This window comes from Entelurus aequoreus, linkage group LG08 (genome assembly GCF_033978785.1).
Source record: "Entelurus aequoreus isolate RoL-2023_Sb linkage group LG08, RoL_Eaeq_v1.1, whole genome shotgun sequence".
In the NCBI taxonomy this organism is placed as follows: Eukaryota; Metazoa; Chordata; class Actinopteri; order Syngnathiformes; family Syngnathidae; genus Entelurus; species Entelurus aequoreus.
Window position 1 is genome coordinate 25,668,427 of NC_084738.1, and position 19,626 is coordinate 25,688,052.

At 39.5% G+C, this 19,626-nt stretch overlaps 3 protein-coding genes across 5 annotated transcripts; 2 read left to right on the forward strand and 1 right to left on the reverse strand.

The window, feature by feature from the left end:
• The first annotated feature begins 1,187 nt into the window (after positions 1–1,187).
• lcmt1 (leucine carboxyl methyltransferase 1) lies at positions 1,188–7,431 on the forward strand. Of its 2 annotated transcripts, none has more exons than XM_062056116.1 (12): positions 1,188–1,414; positions 1,489–1,582; positions 1,679–1,770; positions 1,890–2,011; positions 2,104–2,180; positions 4,748–4,809; positions 4,914–5,016; positions 5,117–5,237; positions 5,335–5,436; positions 5,506–5,597; positions 7,059–7,156; positions 7,241–7,431. In XM_062056116.1, exons 2-12 carry the CDS (start codon positions 1,497–1,499, stop codon positions 7,261–7,263), a joined length of 978 nt encoding a protein of 325 aa, XP_061912100.1. In that variant the 5' UTR covers positions 1,188–1,414; positions 1,489–1,496; the 3' UTR covers positions 7,264–7,431. The 2 variants fall into 2 exon arrangements, with proteins under 2 accessions (XP_061912100.1, XP_061912101.1); XM_062056117.1 differs by having other exon boundaries at positions 1,190–1,213.
• A 3,386-nt stretch (positions 7,432–10,817) lies between these two features.
• LOC133655713 (RNA-binding protein with serine-rich domain 1-like) lies at positions 10,818–14,248 on the reverse strand. 2 transcript variants are annotated; one of them, XM_062056120.1, is made up of 7 exons: positions 14,140–14,248; positions 13,687–13,833; positions 13,478–13,612; positions 13,300–13,402; positions 11,807–11,960; positions 11,587–11,728; positions 10,818–11,505 (listed from the first exon to the last, which is right to left on the reverse strand). In XM_062056120.1, coding segments are annotated over exons 1-7 (777 nt in total). In that variant the 5' UTR covers positions 14,142–14,248; the 3' UTR covers positions 10,818–11,411. The 2 variants fall into 2 exon arrangements, with proteins under 2 accessions (XP_061912104.1, XP_061912103.1); XM_062056119.1 differs by lacking the exon at positions 14,140–14,248 and having other exon boundaries at positions 13,687–13,970.
• Positions 14,249–14,350: 102 nt separating this feature from the next.
• On the forward strand, positions 14,351–17,187 carry LOC133655712 (solute carrier family 2, facilitated glucose transporter member 11-like). The gene has a single exon (XM_062056118.1). It carries the CDS (start codon positions 14,697–14,699, stop codon positions 16,257–16,259), a length of 1,563 nt encoding a protein of 520 aa, XP_061912102.1. The 5' UTR covers positions 14,351–14,696; the 3' UTR covers positions 16,260–17,187.
• The last annotated feature ends 2,439 nt before the right edge of the window (positions 17,188–19,626 follow it).

A 19,626-nucleotide genomic window follows, 5' to 3' on the forward strand; every position in this document is an offset into this window, starting at 1 on the left:
GGGAAACCGGAAGTTATTGTTTTAGTTAGGATCGGTGTACTTATTTGTTATGGTTATTACTGGTAGTTGCTCAGTTCCATAAAATTATAGTTTAAACTACTAATTATATTGTATATTATGATACTTAAAAACATTTATTTTCTCTCACAATTTTTTAGACTATGATATGGGTCCCAAATGAGGTACCATTAGGCTGATTGATGTTTTTTGATTGATTGATTGAGACTTTTACTAGTAGATTGCACAGTACAGTACACATTCCGTACAATTGACCCCTAAATGGTAACACCCAAATAAGTTTGTCGGGGTCCACGTTAATCAATTCATGGTAATGGCTAGGCCTGTCCAAACCTTTTTCCTCCGACGGCCACATTCTGGAAAAATCTAATATATTTATATATATCAATCCATTTTCTACCGCTTGTCCCTTTTGGGGTCGCGGGGGGAGCTGGAGCCTATCTCAGCTGCATTCGGGCGGAAGGTGGGTACACCTTGGACAAGTCGCCATCTCATCGCAGGACCAACACTCACACTAGTGAGCAATTTAGTGTATATATAACCTCCAGGTTCTGTAACAGCTTTTTCCCTCAGGCCGTAAGACTCTTGAACGCATCATAATTAAATTATCCCGGCCCTCAACTCCCCCCAAAATGGATTAACTCGCTGGAATAAAAAAGACAATGTAACATACATCCATAAACATGGACGCATGTGGAAAAAGTGCAATATATTTATCTGTACAGTAACCTATTAATGTATTTATTTGTATATGCACCTTATTGCAATACCATGAGCTTATGTAACGATTCTTATCTGTAAAGTTCAAATAAGTCTAATATATATATATATATATATATATATATATATATATATATATATATATATATATATATATATATATATATATATATATATATATATATATATATATATATATATATATATATATATATATATATATATATATATATACCTACATACATACATACATACACTAATTGTCCCATACATACATACACTAAATTGTTGGGATAGGCTCCAGCGGTAGGAAATGGATGGATGGATAGAAATTACATAATGTACAAATCGGATTCTTAAAATTAAACGAAAATTGAGACTTTTCCCCCTACTAATGACTTGTATTTTATTGTGAAATAGTTGCAACCCGGATGCTCATGTAACATTTCCGCTCTGAACTTTACCCGTTGCATTAGTAAGCATGTTTTAGTCTGAGTGGTTTCCATTAAACTCTCTTGATAGCTGTATACTTTGCCTATTCCTGACGGTCAGTCACTGGGAGTGAAATAGTGTACTAAACGAGTGATTCAACCCAAAAGGATTTGTCTTTAAGTTTTTTAAGTATACAACCTGTCAACGTGCTAGCGGGAAGGCTAGCACTCGTAGCTTCCTGCAGGTGGAAACAAGAGGACGTGATTGTGCCATGGTGTTTTTATACTTCTCATTCTAAGTCATTAACATTGCATTTAGGATCTTTCATGGCAGCTCGGCACCCCTTCACAGACACTGATACTTCCGATGAAGCAGTTCGAGCGACGTGTGACGACGCCACGGCTTGCAAAAGGTTGTATGAATGGTCACGCATGTAACACCACTGTTGTCTTTAACGGTATTCAAGGAACATTTTTTTGTTTAAACCTTTATAATGTGTGATTTCTAGGTTTGCTATCAGTAAAGGATACTGGACAGACCCTTATATCCAGTATTTTGTCAGATCTGTCGGTGAGCGAAAAGCACCTGAAATCAACAGAGGTAAACATTATGCTTTCCACACTTGCATGACGTCACGTGATCACAAAGACTTACATTATCCAGATGTTTGATTTAATCAAGGCCTTGATTTTGTTTGCCTGTGTTTTCTTATTCGACAGGATACTACAGCCGCGTGAAAGGTGTCAACCATCTCCTTGATGCATTTATAAGAAAAACAAAATGTGACTGTCAAGTGATTAACCTTGGTGCCGGCCTGGACACCACCTTCTGGAGACTTAAGGTTGTTAGCAGCCAGCAATTTTTGCATTTATATATTTTTCTGCACGGGCCGCTTCAAGTGCACGTAATAATAGTGTGTGTTTGGATGTTCAGGATGAAAACATCTTGCCGAGGAAGTTCTTTGAGATTGATTTCCCTACTGTTGTGGCCAGGAAAATACACTATATAAAGTAAGACAAACAGGTAGCTTTTCTTATAGTTTTGCTTTGCACTATACATACCCTGGAGTGGTGTCAAAATAATGTGTTTATAAATTATTTGTTATGCGACGTCAGTGTTTCTCAACCTTTTAATGAGTCAGGACACATATTTTACATAAGAACTATCAAGCGTCTGAGAACTTACTCAGATGTATGACTCGCAACAGGTTAATAAATGATAAATGATAAATGGGTTATACTTGTATAGCACTTTTCTACCTTCAAGGTACTCAAAGCGCTTTGACAGTATTTCCACATTCACCCATTCACACACTGATGGCGGGAGCTGCCATGCAAGGCGCTAACCAGCAGCCATCAGGAGCAAGGGTGAAGTGTCTTGCCCAAGGACACAACGGACGTGACTAGGATGGTAGAAGGTGGGGATTGAACCCCAGTAACCAGAAACCCTCCGATTGCTGGCACGGCCACTCTACCAACTTCGCTAATGCGCAGGTTATTTATGTACCTTCTGCCATCTAATGCAGTCGTTCTCAAACTTTTTTCACAAGATCTCGAATCAATGGACATTAGGGGTGTAACGGTACGTACCTCGGTTTAGAGGTCACGGTTCGGTTCATTTTCGGTACAGTAAGAAAACAACAAAATATACATTTTTGGGTTATTTATTTACCAAATTTGCAAAATCTTCTACCAAAAATATTTTTCTTATTTGATGTGAAGTAATCAGAACCTTGGATAGGTCAATCATTCCTAATAACATTGATTTTGATTCAATATTATGTTTTGAGAAATGACAGTTTGAAAAAAAACAAAAACAGTTTTGTTTTTTTAGTCAACATTGAAACTTTTTCTAAATTACATTTAACCTTTAAGCTTTTTTATTTCACTTTTGTTATGTTTTGTTTATTTTAATAGTATTTTTAGAATTTGCCGTGGGTCTTTAAAACATTAGCTGTGGGCCGCAAATGGCCTCCGGGGCACACTTTTGACACCCCTGCTATAGATAATAAAAAATGTAATCTGATAAATCTATGGATAAAAAGCGGAGCCTGGCGACGCATGCGCGTTTATCATAACTCTCTTGCTCTCTCTGTCTCTGCCCCTCCCTCACGAATGCTGCTGCGTGCACAATTTGTTTTGTTTTCAACCCCTTCTTAACCCTGAACGTACATTGAAAATACACGCAACCCTAACTCAAAATGCCGGACATTTGAGGCATTTAAGAAACTCCGCTCTGACAGCTCCGCAAAAGAGGACATGTCCGGTGAAAAGAGGACATATGGCCAGTCTATCGTAGCCCGGTCGTTGATAGCATGCCATGTGTTGTGCCTCAGTGTGCATTGTTTACACAACGTGCGGTATGCTACTTAATATGTCCGTGTGGAAACTCGTTCGGAACCCCCGTACCGAAACGGTTCAATACAAATACCTGTACATGTACCGTTACACCCCTAATGAACATGTCATTTCTATTGTAAATAGGTTGGTATAATACAAAGTAGCAGTCATGCCTTGTTTATTGCGGTTAATTGGGACCCAGCATGACCGCGATAAACTAATTTCCGCAATGTAAGATTATTATTAATCAAATATTTTCATAGTTAGAGCGTAAAAAAGTGTTTAAGACATTCTACATACATTTTTATTAACATTATTATAGCCCTATAAATATGAAATACCACCCATATAGTCTCCTTTACACTCATTGTGTTTTGTTTAGCAAAAACTTTAACATGCCGGTTGGAGTTACGATCATTTCGTTGTGATGTTAGCATTCCGTGTTAGCGTTGCGTGTCTCAGAATCAGATTTATTGGCCAAGTATGTTTAACACACAGGGAATTTGACTTGGTAAACTGTGCTCGTTATTTAATGCCAAAAAACAAAGAAAAACAACTATCTCCTTTGTCATTACATATCGCTCAATCAAAGCTGGGTCATTAATGTTAAAGACAAAGTGCATCCTAAGAGTTAAACTCCACTTTGGCAGAACAGCTGTTGGTAGCTGACAGCAGTCTCGGTTAACCCGAAGTGCCGCGCAGAATGTCCGATGCTACATGTAGCTGTTGTTGACATCGCCCGTGTCAAAGTCTCACCAATATGTAGATGTGTTACTGAAGATAGTCTATAAAAAGTTTCTGCCAAAAGGTGGTCAACTTGAGAATGTCGCAGCGATGTTTCAATAGCGCCGAGATTAGCCACCTGTTGTTAGCATTGTCACATTCAACTCGGAAATGGAAGTTGTGCTTGGTGAATATTTATCGATCGCAACAACATAATACTAATAGAAAATAAGAAAAATATGGCGCTATATTACACAAATAAAACTTAATTCGTAACTTAGTTTTGGCGACAAAAGATTTGCCATCCACCCATTTTTCTACCGCTTAAAAAAATAAGTATGCAAGTATGCGTTGTAGTGAATCCACGACATTTAAAGCACAAAGCAGCGAGGGACGACTCTATTTCAGTAATGTTTGACAGCCAATTCAATGCAATACATTGTCAATACAGCATGAAGCCTTATATTTGCATGTTTTTGCATTTTTGTATTATATTGATAATTTCATTTAACCAGGACTAAACCACCCTTATCCAAGCCTGTCATCGAAACACACTCAACTGACTCCTTGCTACTAGGTAAACATTAAAAGCTTCAATAATGCCATTGTTAAGTGATATGTCTTTAAATATAATCAGTAAATTCCTTAAAATTGTTGTACTATGTACATTTATTTGCCCAGACTCCCACAGTCTTGACTCGGATCGCTATTGCATCATCGGAGCAGACCTCAGAGACATTGCTACTTTGTATGAAAAACTGAAGAAGTTCCAGCTTAACCCCGAGTATGTGAGCATGAAATGTGGGTTTCATCACTATGTTGATGATGATAATGTATTTACGCATGTTGGATGCAAGTAAAAAAAATATAAAACTGTGCTGCAGTTTGCCTACATTGCTCTTGTCGGAGTGTGTGCTTGTCTACATGACGCCCGCCCAGTCCTCCAGTTTAGTTCACTGGGCTGCAGACACCTTTCACACGGCCATGTTCATCAACTATGAACAGGTAAGCCACAATACTTAAATAATGCTTGCTGAAAAATGTGAATCAAAATGCAGTGTGCACCAAATGAAGTCCCCCAAGATGATATGTGTGTGTCTAGGTGAACATGAACGACCGTTTTGGCCAAGTAATGATCGAAAACCTGCAGCGGCGTCAGTGCACGCTGGCGGGAGTCGAGGTCTGCCGGTCTCTAGACTCTCAGGTAACCTCCACACATCCATGGTTATAAACAGCTGTTTGTATTCAAATGTTCTGTGTGTGTTACTTGCAGAAGGAGCGGTTTCTCCTGTCAGGTTGGGATCATGCCGATGCTCTGGACATGGTGACAGTGTACAGTATGCTTCCTCAGGATGAAGTGGAAAGGTAGTGTCAGCCGGCTCAAAACATCTACAGCAGCATGTGTGCAACAATAAGTGTATTTCACAAAGATAAGACCTAATTACCAGGGTTCTTACGGTCATAAAAACCTGGTAAAGTCATGGAATTTTAAAATGTTATTTCCAGGCCCTGGAAAATTTATGGAAAATAATATTTTAAAAATGTTTTTGGAAGTCATTGAAATATACCAAAAGTTTAATGATTCCAAACAATAGCTATGTCATAATGAAATGTACGGACCGTCATGATGTTTTGGTGGTACCATACAGTGTAAACCATAATTTTACTTAGTGTTAAAACAATTATATTTTGGTGGTCATATTGAGATAAAATGATATATTTTTTGTCCATGGAAATTTAGTAAAAGGTTTTGGAAAAGTCTAGGAAAATCATTGATGAAAACATGTAAGAACCCTATATTACTAAACCTTAAAATGTCCTGGGATTTTAAACATATGATATACCTGTAAGAGATAAGCATAATAACTTAGTTAGTGTTAATTAATTCAGGCTTGACGCAACACTGAGCTTTTTTTATTTGGCCTAATAAATTCACAAATTGACCCAAAATATAAAACAATTGTTTCCCTAAGGCAAAAGTCTGAAAATGATGGGTTGTCTTATATTTTGTCGAGGTCTCAAAATGTATACATTTAAACAAGTGGGGAGAATCACAGCTTTTTTTTCCTCTCACTCACACAAGTGATTTGGAGACATCCGACAGAGACCTGCTTTGAAATAAATTATTATTTCACTAATATTGAAAGTGTGATTTAAATTAAAAAAAAAGTATGTCTTTAGTTTTGTCTTTAAAAACTAGTTTTTTTCTAATGGGTCATCTTAATGTCTGGCCAAAACAGTTGTTTGTGATCTAAAGAAGAACAGCATGAGAAGTTGAGCTACATTCTTCAGGTAGCATTATTCATGATAACAATACATTCAAGAAATACATATAAAAGATGAATGAAATGGATAAATGAACACTTTCATCACTTTTGCTTAAAAGCTCTTGTTGGTAGGAGCACAGAAGGAAGAGGGGGTCGCAAGAGCGATGTGGACACCACGTTAATACCTAACTACAAGTTATTTGTTTAATTCAATCGTGCTTCTCACCTTATTCTCCAAATTCTTTAAGCATGTGGTAGAGTATTTAGCAGTCATACTCAATAAAGAAAGCAGAGACTTAGTCAGCAACATTTGATCACTCGATTTCGCTGAATAAAAAACATGCAATCTGACTACTTTGTTAAGCACAATGTTTGGTCATATAACCAAGGAGGTATACAAAAACTCCTGACATTTTTGGCCAAAACCGATTCATACAAAATGTGGAGTGTACGAATACCATTGTCGTTCATCAAGGAAACTTAGTCAAACTGTCCACAAATTGATAAATAACCGTATTCTAAGAGTAATGTCTTGAAATTATAGCTCTTATTCTCACAGAATTGAGCGTCTGGAGTTCCTGGATGAGAAGGAGTTGTTGCAGCAGCTCCTGCAGCATTACAGCATCTGCTGGGCCACCAAAGACAAGCTCAGACTAGGTAACGATTGATTCCATCTTAGCTCAAGTTATACTTGCAGCCACACTAAATGTACCAGGTTGGCCTGCTGTGCTGTTTTGACAGGTTTGTCACAGTTGGCGTTTTGACGGAACATGACCAGAAGAAAGTCTGGATTTGGGGTCACACGCTCCTTTTGGGATTTGTCGTGAACCTAGCCGTGTTATCGACGCCCTATAGCTTAGAGCTTACTAAGAATTTTGATGCACATGAGTGATTTATTAGTAAATTACAAAATGTCAGCATTTGCAGAATAACTGGTGCGTTGTCCTTTTTGTGTCATTTTAAATTTTATTTATTGGTAGATTTTCTCACTCCTGCATCTTTTAATAAATGCTTCAAGCAAAATTAGTGCTGAACTGCAAACTCATACATTTTCCTACAAAATATTCAGTTTAGGACAGACATTCTGTTGCAATGCTATGCACAGTTGAATAAATGTTTGTTTTGCTAAAGTTGTGTATTGTTTCAAGATCATACATTGTGCTTTAATCTACATCCACTTCTGTGCTGTAATGCACTAGCTTATTATTAATTTTTGTCCCACAGCTATTTTTTGTTGGCAGTTTGCTTAATCTATATATACAATAAATTGTCAGGGATACATATCAATAGATCAGGAGTCTCCAACCAGCAGCTCACAAAGAGTCACATAATATTTGCTTTAACTTTTAGCATTTATTTAACTGTATATTTCAAACATGATGCCACTATTTATTGCCAAATTGTCATAACACAACACAAAGACAATGACTGCACTCATTGAGTGGAGATCTGCTTCTAAATTTACCAGCAAAAATGAGGAGCTCTTGGCGGTTTTCATTTAGTAAAAGTACTGTAGCTCAAGAGAAGAAAAAAGGTTGGACACCCCTACATTAGATATTACACTAATTTGCTTTATCACCTATAAAATAACACTAATATATCAGTGTTTCAGATAGGATGGCATATATTGACCTCCATTGGATTGGTTTTAGCATCTTTAATGCACTTAATCAGGGGTACCCAAAGTGTTGCCCGTTTATATTTGGTTACATGTCCCTTGGCAAGTTTCACTGCAATAAGGCGCTTTTGGTAGCCATTCACAAGCTTCTGGCAAGCTTCTGGTTGAATTTTGACCACTCCTCTTGACAAAATTGGTACAGCTCAGCTAAATTTGTTGGTTTTCTGACATGGACTTATTTCTTCAGCATTGTCCACACGTTTAAGTCAGGACTTTGGGAAGGTCATTCTAAAAACTTAATTGTAGCCTGATTTAGCAATTCCTTTACCACTTTTGACGTGTGTTTGGGGTCATTGTCGTGTTGGAACACCCAACTCCGCCCAAGATCCAACCTCCGGGCTGATGATTTGGCAGCAAAACAGGCCAATAGCATAATATTACCACCACCATGCTTGACGGTAGGTTTGGTGTTCCTGGGATTAAAGGCCTCACCTTTTCTCCTCCAAACATGCATCCTTCCATCCATTTCCTACCGCTTGTCCCTTTCGGGGTCACGGGGGGTGCTGGAGCCTATCTCACCCTGGACAAGTTGCCACCTCATCGCAGGGCCAACACAGACAACATTCACACACTAGGGCCAATTTTGTTTAGTGTTGCCAACATACTTGCCAACCTTGAGACCTCCGATATCGGGAGGTGGGGGGTAGGGGGGAGTGGTTGGGGGCGTGATTATTTACTGCTAGAATTCACCAACTCGAGTATTTCATATATATATATATGTATGAAATACTTGACTTTCAGTGAATTTTAGCTATATATATATATATATATATTTATTTATTTATTTTATTTACATAAAAGAAATACTTGAATTTCAGTGTTCCGGTAGCTATCCATTAGATGGCAGTATTGTCCTGTTTAACTTCTCCGTTCATGATGAGTATATCATTTCGGCCACCGTGTTCAATGGAGAAGTCTGTTCTACATATTTACAGGCAACATACACCTTCCCCTTCGAACTGTCCTGGATGAACGGAAATTCTTGTTTCCATTCGTTTTAATTCGTTAGGCAAGCTGTTTATATTGTGGGAAAGCGGACGTGGGAACAGGCTGTCCCCACTCAGTCTCAGGTCCGCATTGAGATGGAGGGAGCGTGGCCTCCAGCTCCGGCTGAATACCGGGAGTTTGTCGGGAGAAAATCTCTGCCGGGAGGTTGTCGGGAGAGGCGCTGAATACCGGGATTCTCCCGCTAAAAACGGGAGGGTTGGCAAGTATGGTTGCCAATCAGCCTATGCCCAGGCGCATGTCTTTGGAGGTGGGAGGAAGCCACAGTACCCGGAGAGAACGAGCAAACTCCACACAGAAAGATCCCGAGCCCATGATCTTTGTATTGTGAGGCACATGCTGCCCTCCTCCAAACATATTGTTGGGTATTGTGGCCAAACAGCTCAATTTTTGTTTCATCTGACCACAGAACTTTCCTCCAGAAGGTCTTATCTTTGTCCATGTGATCAGCAGCAAACTTTAGACGAGCCTTAAGGTGTCGCTTCTGGAGCAAGGTAGCCTCTCAGTCCATGGCGATGCAAAACACGCTTGACTGTGGACACTGACACCCGTTTCCAGCAGCTTCCAATTAATTGCAGACCTGCTTTTTGGTGGTTCTTGGTTGACTCTTGATCATCCTGACCAATTTTCTCTCAGCAGCAGGTGATACCTTGCATTTTCTTCCTGTTTGTGGCAGTGACAAAACTGTGCCATGCACTTTATACTTATGAACAATTTTCTGCACAGTTGCTCTTGGCATCTTAAGCTGTTTCGAAATGGTTCCAAGTGACTTTCCTGACTTGCTCAAGTCAATGATTTGTTTTTTCAGATCTGTGCTGAGTTCCTTTGACTTTCGTGTTTGTAACCGAGTCAAATGACTGCATCACATGAGCCCTATTTAAATGGGCTCAGAGAAGTTAACAGGTGTTGTCAATCACAATCACTCACATGAAGTTAAGAGGCCATGTCATGAAAATAATTGTATTTGATTGTAACTTTTCTACATCACCAAAATTGATAATGTATGTTGCTGTATGTATACTTTTGACACAGCAGATTTGGTCACATTTTCAATAGACCCATAATAAATTCATAAAAGAACCAAACTTTATGAATGTTTTTTGTGACCAACAAGTATCTGCTCCAATCACTCTATCACAAAAAAACAAGAGTTGTAGAAATTATTGGAAACTCAAAACAGCCATGACATCGTGTCCTTCACAAGTGTATGTAAACTTTTGACCACAACTGTAGAAAGGTGCAAACTCTATGCCGACTACTCTAAAGTATATCCAAGTTTCATTCCCATAGTATCATATGGACCCTTGTGATATATAATACATTTGTTGCTGAAATGTGAGTGGTGTACTCAGTTTTGGCAGAGACTTGTATGTGATGGTGTGAAGGGGGCGGCATGGTGCAGCAACGTCAGTGTTCTATGTTCGATCCCCACCTTCTACCAACCTCGTGACGTCCGTTGTGTCTTTGAGCAAGACACTTCACCCTTGCTCTTGATGGGTCGTGGTTAGGGCCTTGCCTGGCTGCTCCCCCCATCAGTGTGTGAATGTGCGTGTGAATGTGGAAATAGTGTCAAAGCGCTGTACAAGTAAAACCCATTAACCCATATGTGAAGACAGAAGACAAAGTTGCATGTGATTGTTAGGTCAAAACAAGGCGTGTCCTTTATTGTCAAGTCTCAAACTCAACTACACGTAACTGCAAATCACACACTGACTGTATTTTAAACAGATTGCACCAGTCCACCACTGGGGAAAAAATTACCCATCCAAATATGACAGGATCAAAAGAACAAAGTGACTCATAAATGCTAGTATCCAATAAATACTCAATTAGTATCAAATTCTCTGTTAAATTAAATTAAACAATTATAGAATATAAATAAATATATACATATCGGCAAATACTGTATATTGTACTGTCCAGAGCCAGCTCTATCTTGTGTAACCTTTACTTAAATCTTTTTGAGTCCCTTTTTTTCCATGCAAATACTGTAGAAGAATTCAACAATGTAAACAGTACTCCATTAATGACCAAATTAGCTAATAGTAAATGGAATAGGTTCACTCAAAGGCAACAATGATAATAAATGATTTAACTTAAAATAAAACCGTATTATGAATCTAATCAGAGAGCATGCTCAAGTATTAGTCTCTAAATGTTCCCGGAAGGAAAAAATATTTTTTCAGTGTCACAGACCAAGACAAACTCTCAGTTGGGTAATACTGATCTCTAGCGGGAGGAGTTGGAACTGGAACGGGACCGGTGTCGACGGCGGCCAGGCGATCTGGACCTGCGCCGGACTGGTGAGCGTCGCCGTGGAGACCTATAAGATGAGAAAGATATTAACAGGAGAGGCTGAAGCAGTAGTTTTCTGTCCAGCACCACCAAGACACTGCAGTTTCACCTTCTCCTCATACGAGGCGGAGTGCGTCGCCACAGCTGAGGTGGAGGCGGCATCCTGCGGGGCGGGGACAGCCTCCTAGCAGGTGTGCGCGCCCTTGGTGTCAGGACAGCTATGACTGTTATCTCCTGACCATCAATCTGTCCTGAAAAGATCCAACACAGAAAACATCTTTAGCATCCATTCAACTTCCTTCTGGGTGACCCACCATACTGTACTGCACCTCCATCCATGTATTTAAGTGCTTGTTCTGCTTCTTTAGAGTTCTCAAACTCGATGTAAGCGTAGCCTTTGGACAGATGAGGGTGAACACGGTTCATGGGCATGTCAATCATCTTGATCTTGCCATAGGTGGAGAAAATTTCCTGGAGGTGCTCCTTTAGAAGGCAAAGACAAGCTTTTTAAAGAGAAATGTTTTCCAATTCCTAATTATTTCTCTACTACAGCTTTACACATGCTGTATCTGCCATGCAGAGGAGTCGTGAGGAGGGGTAAGTGGGGATGTTGTACCAGCCCCGAGCCTTTGTAGTTTTATGATTTTTTTGTCAGTAATTATTTATGAAGTGACATAAATGTTCAAATGAAATGCATATTGCAGTGAAAGTTCAATAATAAGTTTGCTTGAATCAAATAAGAACGTCAAAGACTACCTACTTCCTTTATCAAAAATACAAAATTAACATTAACCAGAAAATCAGGCATGAACTAAGTTCATGCTCGGTTTTCTGGTTAATGAATCATTTTGTATTTTGTATACTCAACACAGATCTTTAAGCATTCACAGTCAAAAGCAGCATTGTGGAAGTATGAGGTGATGGAAGAAAGGAATAGAATATAATTTAATTGTCATTGCACTTAAATGTACAACAAAATGTATTTTGTACAACCCGTCCAAGCACAACAGGAAGACTGATAGGTCACCCCCTGGCGGTGCCCTGCCAGTAGTTGAACTTTTGCATCTCATTGCACATGACCGTGGTGCATTCAAGGGCCCTCCATTAAAGTTACAGATTCCCAGAAGATGCACTAATTTTAATATAATCATACAAAAAAGAATGTATTATTATGATTTGTATTATCCATTGATAATCCTGTGTGAATCTGCTAATCTTTGCTTTACACTATGAAGTAAACGGAAACTTGACATATGTACAATCATATTTAAGTGAATAATTACTCTAAATTGAATCAATGATCTTACGTTTGTATTCTGTCCATTTTGCATATAATTTGTTGGCACGTTTAAGAAATAAAATAAATAAATAAAAACCAAACATTGTTTTAATTAATAATGGGGTTTATAAAGATACGTTTGAAATATGTTAACCCCATCTTCAAAACAAAAACTAATTAATTGACATGTGTTTTAAAAAGCTGGTTTCAATCAAATGCATGCAATAGTTAGCTTTCTAGTGCATGTAAACATACCAAGTGTGTGTGTATGGGGCAGCAACATTGGGTTTAGAGTGGGGTCGGGGGCCCTTCAGGATCTGGTGTATCGGGGGCCCAGAATTTGGTGCTACGCCCCTGGACAGGGTAAAGGTAACTCAACGGAATCAACATTCGTTCTTAAGGCTTTATGTGTTGTTTTTTAACCATCATGATGCTGCCTTAGAATACTAAGTACTAAGACTAGTATCCTTTGCATTTTTGTGTGGTGTTATTTGGGTCTTTCTCAGTAATATACGAGAGGACTTTGGTCTGTTTAGGCCTCACCTTGATTACATTTCTTGTCAGCCGGCCCAGGTAGACCTTGGTGGGTTTTGGAGCGGGACTCCTCTTTCGACGTTCCCGATCGTCTTTCCTGGTCGATTTGGACCTACAGTCAGGAAATGTTTAGTACTGTTAGTATGTCTGGTACAATGCTGAGGAACAGTTGAGAGGAATTCTCTACTTTAAGCAGGAGTGTTGTTTGTTCTGCCGCTGACGGCTGGGGCTTGGCAAGGATGACGAAGAGGATGGGCTGGAGGAACCTGAGTTGGAAGAACTCCCACTGGATGAGCCGGAACTAGAACCTGAGCTACTGGAACTGGAATTGGGAGAACATTAGTCTTAAATGCCAAAATCTTCAATTTTAATAATTTTATTTAAAGTAGATCTGACCTGCTGCTCCGACTAGAAGCACCAGGTCGTGTTCTGTTTGTCGCCCTGTTTCGCTCTTTATCAACTACATCTTTCAAGACTCTAACTTTCTGTTTACCTCGTTGTTTACTCCTGTCATCCTCTTTCTTTTTGGTTGGCGAAGGTGTCCTGGAGAAAGTTTCCATTTTGATGATGTGGCGTGTAAAAAAAAAGCAGGGGCCAACAAAGGGACACAAATAACTATACTGGCACAAATATCCTTTATTTGATGGCGTTCATCTGCCAGTTAGAATAGCAGACAATGATGACGAATTACGATTAAACCTCTGACAAACTTTACCTTACCTTTGACATTCGTATTAGCATTGCAACAATTTAAGTGTGCAAAACAAAAGTGACTGCTTACTATTACATAATTTGTACTTGTATTTGTTCCACAAAGGACAAAATAAAAACATAGCGACGGTTACTTACATTGAGTCTCCTTTAAACGGTGCAACAGTAGTCGCATGATTATGACGTAGGCACTATAGTCAAAGCCAATCCGGATCCAGACGCAGGTTATGTGACGCAAATATATTGGTATGAAGTAATCCCTCCATGTAGTCTACAAGGAGAACACAACGTTTCTAAAATATAAATACATTTTCTAACTAAACCACCACGAAGAAAAATAGTATGTCAGTGTTAATGGAATTAGGATTAGATATAATTTGTCTTTTTTTTTTTTTTTTTTGAAGAAAGAGGACAAAATGTTTCTGACAGCTACAATTGAGGGAGTATTACAACCGTAGCTTTCCATGCGCCAATGCGGATATTTACATTGCAATAAATCCAGGTTCGTTATCAGAGACCATTTTCAAGTGCTGTTAAAGATTACAGGTCGCTGGAGTGATATAAGATGTAAATACTAATACAGACCAAATGCACTTCTCTTTAGGCATTACAATGATGTTTACCATAACAGTGGCTTGCTAAAGTGTTGAGAAAAGGAATTTTAGGAAACACGCTTTGTGCTCTGTTTGTTAACTATGACTCTCGTGAAGCGAACAGGAAATACAGAAGGAGAAGAAACAAGTGACAGAACACTTGCCCTGACTGTGTGCTCAGCTGCCATTGGAGGCACCTTCCAGTATGGATACAATATTTCCATTATCAACGCTCCAACCAGCTACATCCAGACTTTCATCAATGATACATACACATCACGCTGGGGTACAAGCTTGGAAGCTCCTCACGTGACTCTGGTGTGGACTCTTATTGTATCTGCTTTCCCGCTGGGAGGTCTGCTCGGGGCCCTGCTAGCTGGCCCAATGGCTGTCCACTTTGGGCGGAAGAAGTCTCTGCTGTTGAACAACTCATTTTTGTTCGTAGGTGCGGCTTTGGTTCTTCTGTGCAGGGTTGCACGGTCATTTGAGATGATCATCTTCGCTCGGTTCCTCGTGGGGATTAATTCAGGTGTCAGTATGAATGTCCAGCCTATGTACTTTGGGGAAAGCGCTCCTAAACACCTACGAGGAGCTGTGGCTTTTTCCTCTGCTGTTTTCACTGCTTTTGGGATTTTCATGGGTCAAATTGTGGGACTGACTGAGGTGTTGGGCACACGGCTTCTCTGGCCCTACTTACTCGCCAGCAACATGCTTCCAGGCGTGATCCAGATGCTTACATTACCCTGGTTTCCCGAAAGCCCCAGATATCTGCTCATTGACCGCGGTGACAGGGAAGCATGCGTCCAAGCCCTTGAAAGACTCCGTGGTGGCGTGGCTCCAGTTTTAGAACTACAGGAAATGCTTGAAGAATGTCAGAGGCAATCAAACGCTGGATCTGCATCTTCTGTTAAGACACCCTGTTCCCTTTTTAAAGAGCGTGACCTGCGATCCCAACTTAGAACGGTCATGATGGCCAGTAGTGCCATGATGCTTTGTGGCAATGACTCCATCTACTTCTATGCATCTTACATCTTCTTTGAGGCAGGCATTCCTGCAGATAAAATCCAGTATATAACCATTGGAACGGGAGCATCTGAACTGACTGCATCGATACTGAGCAACCTCCTAATTGAGCGAGTGGGCCGGAAGGGTCTTCTAGTAGGAGGCTACACTCTTATGTCATGCTGGACTGTAGTCTTCACAATAGCCCTCACACTCCAAAGACAAGGAGTGAATGGGATGTCCTACCTCAGCATGGTGTGCGTTTTCTCCTACATCCTTAGCTTCGGTTTAGGTCCTGCAGGTGTGACCGGTATTCTACCAGCAGAGATCTTTGACCAGTCGGCCAGACCTGCAGCGTACATGGTCGCCGGATCGCTAATGTGGCTCAGTCTGTTCCTAGTGGGAATGTTGTTTCCCTTCATCGTAAGCAATCTGGGGAGCCTTTGCTTCTTGCCATTTTTGGTTGTGTGTTTAGTTTCAGCTGTGTTTCTGGGGTTTACGTTCCCAGAGACAAAAGGCAAGAGCCTGCAGGAGATTACGGCAGAGTTTGATAGAAAGAATGGACGGAAAGAGGAGGGGGTCATGAAGGTTCACAACGAGATGGGTGAGATCAGCTCCTTCTCTACCTTAGCAGAAGATCTTGACAATAAGAACAGTCTCTGAAATCAGGGTAATTTCTGTACTTCTATTGAAGCTATGTCTAGTTTCTCAAAGTCTATGCATATAAGTGTTTGCTGCATTTCAACCAAACTTAGTTTTGTGACCTATAGTATATATTTATATAGAAGTAAAATACTATAGTTTCACCTGACTGACACACCCACAACGTGAAATTACATTTACTTGAAATATTAAAGAAGCTTCAATTGCATGTTTTAAATTATTGTTCACTAAATATGTAAACCCCTGTACTGTATGATGTTTTACCACAGTATAAGCAGAGTATATATACAGAGACTGTATATTCTTAGCACCTTTGAAAGTGTTCACTTTCAGTTTTTTGCTCTATTTTTCTGTTCAATGTTATTCATGATTCAATTTTGTGAATTTAAACTACATTAATCATGCTATGTGCACCTAGAACGTGATTCTATTACTATCGCTGGATTTTTGCCAACAATCGTACCAGATTACTATTTAATTTCATGGATGCAGGTTTGAAAAATAGCCACTAGATGTCTCTGTTGTATTGCCTTTTTCTGGTAATCACTTTCTCAAACACACATTTCCCAATACAATTTAATAGATGCTGGCTGTTAAGGCACTTTCTGGACATTTCATGTGTAACTTATGAAAAGGGACAAAATATTCTCAAGGATTTAAAAATGTTTTTGTTATTCAACATGTAGAAACATTAAGGCTGCAGCTAACGATTATTTTTCTATCGATTAATCTATAGATATTTTTTTCGATTAATCTATAGATTATTTTTTCGATTCATCTATAGATTATTTTTCCTTTTACCGATTATTTTTTATTTTATTTTATTTAAAATGAAGATGAAAAAATAAAAGTAGGCCAGTTTTTTCAAAAGGCATGGCTTTTATTTACAAAAAAAAAAGTATGGCCACTCAGTCAACATTGACAACAACATGACAAAATATTCTGTAACAATGTAAACATTTAAAACTTTTAACATTTAACAAAATTAAAAGTAACTTATTTGCTTTTTAATGTGCAAGTATAAAAGTAAACATCCAGTGCAAATCTTAATATTCTGCAATAGTATAAGCATTTCAAAAGTAAAAGTATTGCTTATTTTGCTTTAAAATGTGCAAAAATAAAGATAAACATCCAATACAAAAAAGGGCAAAACGAAATATTCTGTAACAACAGTGTAAACATTTCAACAAAAGTGAAAGTATTGCTTATTTGCTAAAATGTGCAAAAATAAAGATAAACATCCAATACAAAAAAGTGCCAATCTAAATATTCTGGAGCACTGTAAACATTAAGTATTGTTTTTAAAATGTGCAAAATAAACATCCAGTCCAACACAGTACACAATAACCAATTCTACTCATTCCAGTGAGTGACTAACAGTTGTAATGAAGAAAGGTTAGCATGTCTACTTGCTTTACTTCTTTTCTTGTTTAGAATATTCCGAGCAGCTGAAAATAGGCGCTCAGAAGGGGTCGATGTGGCTGGAACTGAGAGGTAATTAGCCTTCACCTCAAACCAGGACTGCGAGCGAGCTGAGCTGCAGTTTAAGTTTCTAGTAGGTCAACGGGCTCATAGTGATGTTACTAGTAGTTGACTGGGAGGTGTTTATTATCATTTGGGGAGAGTCCGCTGCCTGATGCTCACCTGCTAAACACCTATCTGCTCCACGCTGAAGCGCTGACTACATGCGCTATGAATACGCACTGCTGATTGGCTGATAATGCTTCGTGTGTACCAATCAGATGGTTGTGTGGGTGGGACAATGCTGCGTGTGTACCAATCAGATGGTTGTATGGGTGGGACAATGCTGCGTGCTGAGACAGAGGCAGAGGAGCAAAGCAACTTGTTAAGACTTTAGCAGCTAAAGTTAGCTTTAGCTTAGAAACTCGTTCGGTACACCCCCGTACCGAACCTAAAGCCCCGTACCGAAACGGTTCAATACAAAACACATACCGTTACACCCCTAGCAGATACAAATGACACATTTATGTTTTTGTGTAATGATGACAACGTATGCTAACGCGGACGATTGACTAGTTGATGGTTTTCTTTTCAAATGTTCGTTCATAGCCGTTGTGCTGCTATGATAGGCCATTTCCGCTCGACACAGTGTGCATACAACAACATTATTAGGCTGTGTATTGAAATACTCCCACACTTTTGACGACTTTTGGCGTGCGTTTTTCCCCTCGCTCGCACAGTCTGCTTTGCGCTCCGCCATGACGGTAGTGTGACGTAAATATGCGACGCGTCGACGCACAAAAACGGCGTCGACGTATTTACGTAACCGATGACGTCGACTACGTCGACGCGTCGTTTCAGCCTTAAGAAACATATTGCAATTCAAATTCTTGTAATTTATTTGTTCATGTCTCTCCAAAGAATGTATGTACTGATTGCAAATCCTTGTTAAATAGGGTTTGTGTTCCAGGATGATAAAGCTATATTTATTTTTCTTGACCTAATTAAATTATAAAAATATTATATTGTGCACAATTAAAACTGATTTACAGCTCCATTTTTTCATGACTCTTCTGACACTGCTTCCCCACCTCTTTATGTATTCCTATTTCCCATTAAGACTGTTACAAGTGCACAGCAACCTCAGTGTGTTACACCCCACACACGGACAATAAATAGTCTGCATTAGTAAACTTAAGTTATATGTTCTTTTCAAGGCACATGTGCCACTTGTTGCTAGGCAAACTTCATGTGGCCCAATCGCAGCTCACTTTTACAATATATCAATTTGTACAGCACTTATTAGCATTCATGCATTTTTGACAACTTGGAGCAAAGTCATTAATTGTCCGCACACAACAGAGAAGGGACAAGGAGAGTTGGCAGTCCCCACTACAGCACCTAGATGGCCTATGTAACGGAGTTAAAATACACCTTTGTTATTTATTATATTTTTTTTGTGAATTTTATCTCCAAATAGTTCTCTTTTCTGCTCGCCTGTGAACGGGCAGTTTGATATATTTTTGTTCCTCCTGAGTTCCTGTAGTCCTCCTGGGTTGTGGAGCCCCTCCCTTTTCCCCTCACAGAAAAGTTTCACATGGCTGAGGGTGAGTCTCGGGAGGAGGCTTGGTTTTGGTGCCAGGAGGGCGGAAGTAAACCAAGGAGCGGTGGCTAAACAATTGAGAGTATCCAAATCTTCTTGGCGGTTGTGCATAAGCTGTTTTGTGACTGGATCGAGATGGAAGGGGATAGTGATGGGATGTATGAGGAAGGTATGGACGTGGATAGGACTAGAGGGGAGAGAGGAAAGAAGGGGTGTGGGGGGCATGAAGGAAAATCGAGTGCTAAAAGAGTACCGGTACACGAAGAAGATGAAGAAGTAGAAAAGAGGAAAAAGACTATGGAA